This window comes from Mustela nivalis (genome assembly GCF_964662115.1).
Source record: "Mustela nivalis genome assembly, chromosome: 10".
In the NCBI taxonomy this organism is placed as follows: domain Eukaryota; kingdom Metazoa; phylum Chordata; class Mammalia; order Carnivora; family Mustelidae; genus Mustela; species Mustela nivalis.
In genome coordinates, this window is record NC_139029.1 from 57,262,251 (window position 1) to 57,272,449 (window position 10,199).

General features: G+C 34.6%; 1 protein-coding gene across 1 annotated transcript in view; it reads right to left on the minus strand.

Moving 5' to 3' along the window:
- Positions 1–10,199, minus strand: part of NEGR1 (neuronal growth regulator 1) — an 848,329-nt gene that overhangs the window by 345,031 nt on the left and 493,099 nt on the right. The window contains exon 3 of the mRNA XM_082688561.1: positions 10,107–10,197. Within this exon, the coding sequence (XP_082544687.1) occupies positions 10,107–10,197 (91 nt within the window). The remainder of the gene's footprint in view (positions 1–10,106; positions 10,198–10,199) is intronic.

Sequence of the window (10,199 nt, forward strand, 5' to 3'; positions counted from 1 at the left end):
TAGGTAAAGGGGATCAAAAGTACACTTATCATGATGAACGCTGAGTAATGTATAGAATTTTTGAATCACTATATTGTACATCTGAAACTAACATAACTGTGTGTTAGTTATACTTAAATTTCAAAAAAATAAAATAAATTTTTTAAAAATGTAAATATATATATATATATATATATATATATATATATATATATATAAAATATACCATCATTCCCAAATTCAGTCCACCAAAGGGAGATATAATCTAGTGTGTGTGTGTGTGTGTGTGTGTGTTGTATAATAAAAATATAATATATATAAATATATATTATATATATATTTTTCCTAATGCCCATATCCTTCAGAAAAATCAAGTTTCATAAGAAAACAAAGATATTTTATAAAATGCTTTTAAAAGCTTGCTAGGTTCCTGTTTTCTGTTTTATAGGAGTAAGCACTTTTCTCTGAGAATAATGGATTATTTTTTATATTGATTCATCATATCATCAGACTAATTGTTTAACTTTATATATATCTTAAAATAATGAAAATGTTCTTGCTTTCTAAATGCAAATAGCAGGCATTAATGATTCTGAATACAAACAGTTTCTCACAGTCCACCACTAAGAGAAGTAGAGAGGACTCTGGAAACAGACAAATGAAAGTTAAAATTATAAAGAAAACTCTCAGAACAAAGAGACACTTTTAACTGCATATATAAATTATTGGTGTGCAATCTTATGGTAAAAGTTTAACTTGCCATCATTATGTAGATTCATTCATTATATAATTATCCATTATGTAAAGCCATTATGGAAATTCACAAAAGCTCCACATAGAGTGTAACTTTACAATGGAACTAGAACTATAGCTTATAATCTGAAGATCTTGTATTGTTGAAATGTCATCAGCATAAATTGCTGGTTTTACTAAATGTTTCTTCTTAACATTAAAGAGTAAAGTGCAGTGTCAGGATTGCAAACCTTAAAAAAGACTCCTAAAGAATGACAATGTTTAGGTGACAGGCTACCAGCTTACAAGAATCACATACATAGCCTCTTCATCATATCACCATTGATGTTGGCCCAGCACTCAAGTGTTTCAAAGAGACTTAACTTTCACAAAAGGGAAATAACAACAGAATTAAGAACACTAGTAGAAAGTAATACTTTTTAGTTTGTATTTGTATTGACTTAAATTATTTTCAGAATTCTTTTAAATGATAGAATGGTATACATGTGTTTTAGTTAATAATTTCCATTTTTTTACAGTTTTCTATTTTTTGATAATAGTAATTAATATTTCTGTCTTAAGATTGAATTTGATTCTCTTTAAAGGTTGTAGAAGTTTTAATGTGCTAAGCCTGTATGTCTTACAGCTAGGAAATAAAATTTAAAATCTAAACCTCTTTTAAAATATCTAAGGCGGGGGTCAGCAAACTTTTTCTTAAAAGAACAGACATTAAATAGTTTAGACTTTGTGGGTCAAATGGTTCCTGCTACAATTACTCAACTCTATATTGCAGTGTGAGAAAGCATTCATAGACTATATATAAAGTTGTGAGCATGACTGTGTTCCAACAACAACAACAACAACAATTAAAACTTCATTTACAGAAATAAACAGTAAGCCAGTTGGCCCACAGGCCTTAGGTTACTAACCCATGACCTAATGAATACCGACTTTGTTTATCCTGAAATGGTTCTCATTTGACAATCTCAAGATCCTTAAAATCTCTTAGTTTGACAATATCTATTATATTCTTTTTTTTTTTTAAAGATTTTATTTATTTATCAGAGAGAGAGGGAGAGAGCGAGCACAGGCAGACAGAATGGCAGACAGAGGCAGAGGGAGAAGCGGGCTCCCTGCTGAGCAAGGAGCCCGATGTGGGACTCGATCCCAGGACTCTGGGATCATGACCTGAGCCGAAGGCAGCTGCTTAACCAACTGAGCCACCCAGGCGTCCCTATCTATTATATTCTTAATGGACAGTTTATGCTATTTATTTTATAGCTGGGCTAGATCCATAGCAATACTTATGGAAAGCATGGGAGACACTGCTTTTTAGTTTTAAAGTTCTATATGTTAATCCACAAAATTTCCAACTATTGCCTGAAGACCATCTTAAGTCTACTTGAATGTTAAATAAATGTATGTTTTGTTAAACTCAGTATTCCAACCCAAGCAGAAATATCCTCAAGAAAAAAGGTAAAATCAAGAATTCTCAGATGAAGAGTAGTGTAAAGGAATTTGTCTCCAATGGGCCTACCATAAAAAAATGGCTAAACAAAGTTTTCTAAATAGATGAGTAATAGTAAAAGAATACATAAATACAAAAAACTTCCCTTCTTGAGTTTTCCAGTACATGTTTGACAGCTGAAACAAAAATTATACCACTATCTGAAGTAGTTCGCATGTATGCAGAAAAAAACCCAAGATTGTTATATTAAAAAACCAGGAGAATAAATGGAGGGAGGGTTTCTATACTTCACTGGAACTAGTAAACCGTGGGTACCCATAGAATATGATAAATTATGCTTTTATTATGCAATATTATTAAGTCTTTGTAAAGAAACACACTAAAAAACACTATAGATAAAGCAGAAATTTAGAAAAAATACTCAAGTAACCCATAGAAAGGTGGTAAAAAGAAAACAGAGAAACAAAATCTAGAAGGGACAAACAGAAAATAACAATAAAAATAAGATACCAGTCATAAGCCCTAACAAATCAATCATTAAATTAAATGTAAATGGTCTAAATATACCAAGCAAAATGCAGAGATTGTCAGAGTAGATTTTTTAGAAGTGTCTTATCTATAAGTTGTCTACAAAAAACTCACTTAAAATATAATACAACGTATAGATTGAACATAAAAGGACAGAAAGAAAAAACGAAATGGGATTGTCCATAATAGCTTTTTTTTTTACAGCCAAAAAATAGAGACAATGAAAATATATTAAATATGTTTATGGTTAAACAAATTATGGTACATTCATATCACTAGGTACTACTCAGCAATAAAAAGGAACAAAGTATTGATATGTGCTAAAACTTGAATAAATCTCAAGAGCATTATGTTGAATAAAAAAGACAATTCCAAAAGTTCACTCACTGGATAATTCCATTTTCTTTCTTTCTTTCTTCCTTCCTTCCTTTCTTTCTTTCTTTCTTTCTTTCTTTCTTTCTTTCTTTCTTTCTTTCTTTCTTTCTTTCTTTTTTTCTTTTTTATTTTATGATTTTTTTAAGATTTTATTTATTTATTTGACACAGAGAGAGAGATCACAAATAGACAGACAAGTGGGTGGGGGGGAGGGGGAAGCAGGCAACCTGCTGAGGAGAGAGCAGAATGTGGGGCACAATCCTAAGACCCTGGGCTCATGACCTGAACTGAAAGCAGAGGCTTAACCCACTGAGCCACTTAGGTGCCACATATATATTCTTTTAATGATAAAATTATAGTGAAGGGGAAGAGATTAGAAATAGATTATCAGGGGTTAGGGATAGTAGATGGAGAAGTGGAAATGAGTTCCAAGGGATAGCATAAGATAAACTTTTGTGCCAAGAGAAGAGTTCTGTGCCTTGATTGTGGTGGTAGCTCCATGAATCAACTCATATGATAAAATGATATAGAACTGGGAGCCTGGATGGTTTAGTCACTTAAGAACACGACTTTGGCTCAGATCATGATCCCGAGGTCCTTGGATTGGGTCCCACATCAGGCTCCCTGCTCAGTGGGGAGTCTGTTTCTCCCACTCTTCCTTCCCCTCCCCCTATTCATGCTTTTTTTCTCAAAAATAAATCAATAAAATTTTAAAAATATGATATAGAACCATATACATGTATTGCACTAATGTTAGTTTGTTCTGGTGTCAGACTATAGTTACATATAATGTAACTAATTAGAGAAATTGGGTGAAGGAAACACGAAAGCTCTCTCTACTAACTTTGTAACTTCTTATGAGCTTATAAAATTTTCAAAATAAAAAGCAAAAAAAATCATATTTGGGGGGAAAATTTATGTAAATACTCTGAATGCCATGCAAATTTATACAATAGGATAACAATATCCACTTCAAAGTTTAGTTTTGAGGCTTAAATGAGACATGCATGTGCAAGAGGCTTCTAGTTTGTGTACAGACAGTAATGGATAAATATTAGTGGAACCACGCTAGCTGCTTTTTATACGTTAATGTGGTTAAGCTTCAGAACCCAGTTCTAATGTGGTAGCGGAGTTTCCCATATCAATAAGCAATTATCCAAAACCAGCTGGGTGTCCTACAATTCAACTCAGTTCTGACACTACACAGAGATAACATCAGATTGCACAGGTTAAAAGGTCAGTCCCACAAGACTGCCCTCCACCCCTACTTCAGATGCCAGTCGCAAGTCTAGGTTGTCACTATGCTTGTGATCCACTGGCTGTAGATTAGAGGTTCCAACAATCCCCTCCTTGGGTTCAATTAATTTGCTAGAATAGCTCAGAGAACTCAGAGAAATATTTTCCTTACTAGATTACCAATTTATTTAAAAAAACTACAACTTAGGAACAGCCAGATGGAAGAGATGGAGAGGGCAATGTAGGAGGAAAGGGCGAGGAGCTTCCATGCCCTTTCAGAGTATGCCACTCTCTTCGAATCTCAACTAGTTTGCCAACACAGAAGCTCTCAGAACACTGTCCTTTGGGTCTTTATGGAGGCTTCATTACAGACACACAACTGATTGAATGACTGGCCATTGGTGGATGAATCAACCTCCAGCCCCTTCCCCTGCTCTAGAGGTCTAGGTGGGTGACACTGAAAATTCCAGCTCTTTTCTATGGTTGGTTCTCCTGGTGATCCCTGTCCCATCCTTTTGTGTGTTTCCAAAATTACCTCATTAACATTACAAAATGTACCTTTAGGGGTTTCATCATGGAAATTTTCAAGGGTTTTAGGAGCTCATGCAAGAAGTGGGACAAAGACCAAATATATATCTCTTATGGTGAATCGCAATATCACAAAGGTGCAGCCATATTGAAACTAGAAGGAAAATAAAGGGCTGATTTATATTTAGGGGTATGTGTGTCTTTATATTAAAGGGTAGGAGTTGGGGGATATGAGAAAGGAAATACTTCCTTGTGTCATAACCTGTTAAATTTTAATTTCTAGTGCTAAGAGGCCATGTGGGAAGCAAAGACAGATGGCAGCATCTATTAACTCTGCAACATTTATGGAGTCCTTACTTTGTATTAGGCCCTATGCTAAGCCAAGGGTTACAAAGATGAATAGTTTCTAGGCAGAAGGAATTCCCTGTTCTCTGAAGCCACAGGCAAAAGACCAAGGACTACAATTTAGAGAATTAGTTCCACACAAGGTGATGGCACAGGTACTAGGCACCTACAGAAGAAGAAGCACCAAGGGACCCCTGGGTGCTCAGTCGATAAGTCTCTGCCTTTGGCTCTGGCTCAGGTCATGATCTCAGGGTCTGGGACTGAGCTGTTTCTCTCCCTGTCAAATAAATAAATAAAATCTTAAAAAAAAAGAAGAAGAAAAAAGGAGGAGGGGGGGGGAGGGAGAGGAGGGGGAGGAGGAGCAGGAGTAGATTATATTTTATTTATTTGACAGAGAGATAGCCATCTAATGGCTATCTAATTAGCCATCTAATGCCTAAGAAATTACCAGCAGGAATGAAGGGAATCATATACCTTATAATATGAATTTTGAGAAAACCTTGAAAATTTTCTAAGTATATAAGAAATTAGCCATAGATTAGGTAAAGCAGTAGTATCTCCTATAAATAAAGATGTATGAACCTATCTAAATCTCTCACAACAGAACAATTGCCTCCTTATGTTTTGCTTGAAATAAATACGGTTTTACTACTAATTCTGTAATCACCCTCCCCTCTGTATGCACGTCAGGTCCCAGACCCTATTCCAGGATTGCTGTTAGATAAAACCAAACAAAATAGGATTAATTCTTTGCACTAAAGTTATTTAATTTCTTTTAGTTAATGGAATCTCATAGAAAGTAGTCTAGATGTCTGAGTTTCTGATAATTTTACTATAAAGTAGATCAACAGAGTTACATATTTTAAACCAATGTATAACTGTCACAACCCCAAGTAAGCAGTATCCAATCACTGACCTAATGTAAAATGGTTGATTCCAGAGATAGGGCAGCTAAAATACAAGACAAAGCTAGTATATTTTGCCATGCCAGAAGGTAAGAAAGTGATAAAAACAAAACAAAACAAAACAAAAAACAAAAACAAAAAACCCAAACAAACAAACAAAAAAAACCCAAAACCAAGAAACAACAACAACAACAAATGATGGGATCATATCACAAGGACACAGGAATCAGAATGAAGTAACTTCCACTCACCAAATAAAGAACAATTCAAGCATCAAAATAATTAAAGACAGTAATGAATTATAAACAGTTTTTAAAAGATGGGAATCTGTGAGCTTTTGCCATTATAAATAGAGAGAAAAAGGGAGGAAGGGAGCCAGGGAGGAAAGAAGGAAGGAACGAAGAAGAAAGAGAGGAAGGAGAGAGAGAAAGAAAGAGAAAGAAAGGAACAAAGAAACAAAGAAAGGCGGAGGGAGGGAGGAAGAAAGAAAGAAAGAAAGGGAGGGAGAAAAGAAAAAAGAAAGAGGGGAAGTGAGGTTCTTACTTACAGCAGAATGCCAATGCTAACTGGTGAAAAGTAGGATCGCTCCAGCTAGAAAAATCCTCACTTTGTAAATCATCACAGTAAAGATTAGTTCACAAAAGAATCACTGATAATGCAAAATCTTAGGGAAGAAGGTTAACAAGTAACAGACATTTGCATTTAACGTTTTGTAAAATCTCTCCCTATTGCTTATTGGCAGCACAGGGAAGGAAAAAACAAAAGGAACTATACAATGCAGAAATCAGACACCTTGATTAGGTAATCAAGATTAACATCTCAAGTAAGGGACAGGTGGATATCCTCTGCCTCTGGATATCACTCCTTGAGAAGTCTACAACTTTACTTATCTAGACCCAGATGGACATAACTAAAACCTAATCATGAGGAAACATGAGTCAAGCCCAAAATGAGAATTATTCCATTAAAAAAGTGAGGTGGCACATGCATGGTTGAAAAATATGTGTTGGGAAATGACAAAGAAAGACCAGGGAATTCGACCCCAGAATAAAGAAGTAAAGGAGAAAAGTGATGTGACAACCATATATGACACTTGGATTTTGTATGAGAGGGGAAAAAAACCAAAACACTATAAAAGACACTATTTCATCAATTGATAAAATTTGAATACAAATAGTAATGGGACAAAAGTATGATACCTATGTTAAATGTAAACAAGCTGAAAACAGCACTGTGGTTATATATAAAAAAATGTCCTTATTCCTTATTTTTCAGAAATGCACACTGACAAGACTAGGAAGAAAAGGGCACAATAAATGCAGATTGTTCTCAAATGATTCAATGAAAAAAATATATAAATTTCCACATTTATATACTCTACACACAGCAAATGTTGAAGCCAATGGGAAAAACAATGGCTACAACTGAGTAAAGGATGTAGGGAAGAGTTGGTATTATTTCTCTGACAATTTTTGGATGAATTTGAATTTAATTCCTAAATACAGAATAGAAAATACAGAAAGAATTTATCAGCATACATAAACTCTAAGGAAGTTCACATATCCAGAAACTTCTCCAGGAAAATGTTTTGCCCAAAGTACCCTGAACTGTTTGAACTAGCAAGTAGAATGACACCTTCAGGTGGTTCAGCCATATGGGTGGTATGCTTGAACTCACAACCTTTTTTTTTTTTTTTTGTGGATTAGGGAGAAGCTCTGTGGGGCTATCATCTGGCGGCCAGGCATTTTTTTAGTGAGTTTTAAAACTGATATAGACCATGAATGAGCCAATAAGAATTCATAAAAGTACAGGTTAAAAAACAATCTAAACAAGTCACACATGTACAAAAACTAGCCATTATTTCTAGTATTGACAGGGAGTCTATCTGGTTCTGTTTTTAACACTCTCCACTGTTCGTTCATATGGTGAACATGCTTTTGAGACACATTTTCTTTTGTGATATAGCAAAAGATGAGAGTATGCAAAATGTCGATTTTTGGGGTAAAATATAGACAGATCAATGACGTTTATAATTTGGCTTTCAAATATGAACATGTAAGTCGAAGAAATTTAATAGAATTATCAGACATGTTACTTAAAGCAGAAACTCCATGGTGCTATGCATTTGAATACAGATCATTAACAAATGATAATTTGAAATTATTGGAAGCATTTATAAATATATCAGCCATGTCTAGCTATTCATTGGATAACAGTTAATATTTATGCTAATTTTACTCATTTGCTCTGTATGGCAGGATCAGAAAAATAAATCCATGCGCAGTTTAACTTATAAACCCAATCTGTCTTCTTTCAGCTTCATGATGTTATCCATTATCATTATTCTAATAACTTCACTAACCAACATTCACGCTATTTAATTAAACCAAAATGTATCCAAGCACTTAAAAAAGAAGAATATGCATAATAACAAGAACTGCAAAGCAGGAGAGCTCAGTCCAAAATATTAATCTTAAATTATATGAAGATGGAGATTATGTGCTTCATTCTTACAAAAATTATATTGCCATATCAGATTTAAATCCCTGGAAAGATGATTAAGAATCAGCCATCCATTTGCATATCACCTTATACTTTTTAAAGCACATTTATGCTTCTTATCTTCTTTGAGTCTCACAATAGCTAGGGATTTTTATTATTCAATTTTTGGAAAGTAGACAACGAGGTGAGGGTAACTGAGGCGATGAGATTTGCGGAGGGATTGGCTGAACTGAGGGATAAGGACCTTGAGATAAAAGCAGATGCATCCTAACTGCTAGTCCTTGTCTCACTTAGACCCCACGGAGAGTGCTGCCCCTCATTCAGTACTCATATACTGGTTTTATGATTCTGTAGCTGCTTTAAGGAGAGGAGTGTTGGCAGTCAAGAGCACACTCATTTTTCAGTAATATTATAGGGGCCATAATGCATATTATATGTGTATACTGCTGTTATATTGATTTTTTCCTCACATTAATAGTAATACTTAGCATGTGATGTAAGTTTCATTAGACCTCCGGCATAAATGAGGAAACTGAAAGACACTTAAGGATAAGTGATATTAAAGTAAGCATTAGCAGATAAAAAGGATGTGGCAATTGTATTCTTCTGACACCTCTATAAAGGGTGCCTTTCTGATTTCTTTAAAAGCAATTTCATCACACTAGCCTTGATAGAGCTATTTCCACCAAAACTATAAAATAAATAAAATCAAATTTCACTCACCGGAAATTGAGTGGGATTTTACTCGTTAACATGGTGGGATCTTACTCGTTAAAAGTACCACGTTACTTCCAGGGTACAACTCAAAGCTTGATAGTTCAAGAGTGGCTGTGAAAAATTTTGTTTTGATGATGATTATCCCCAACTTCCTAAAGTTGTTGTAATCTCTTTAGGAACATGTGCACTGTGGCAGAAGTTACCAGAAACCCTTAAAAATGTTATATCCCTTAGTTTCACCTAGCTATGTGATCTTGTACAAGTTACTTAAAGTCTTGGGTTCTTAGGTCCCTCATCAGTTAAAATTTAATTCTAACTGCCAAATCCCTGATTCTGCACTGCCTTTTGAAATTAGACCTAGCAACCTCGTAATTTGTATAATTTCATTCTCTCTTGATTACCTTAGCAGTTCATGCTGGCCTATTAACATGTGAATGACGATTGAATAAAAGCCTTACACATTTAAATGAAGATATTTCACTTGTGATATTTCCATTTGAGCTTTTTGTCTATTGATTTGTGATTATCCAGTATACTAAAATGAAAATAACCTTGACTAAGAATCAAGAGACATAGATTCTATTCTGGGCTCTGACAGAAACTGTTCATTTATTTAACTTCTGTGAACTACTATGCCTTCGGGTATAAAGACTAAATATAAAAATATGCACTCTGCTTACCTTATGAAAAAGATGTAAAAAATATAAGTAGACTCTTAGGTTCTGACCAAGTGAGGTTACAAGAGAATACTGAACAACAGTACAAGCAACACTGATATATTTCTGCTTTACCTGATGGGGAAATGTGCCGCCAAGAAATGGAAGGCTCTGGTTTTCCGGTGGCCAAGCAAGTCAGGGTGACATTGGTTCCTTCATTGATGGTCA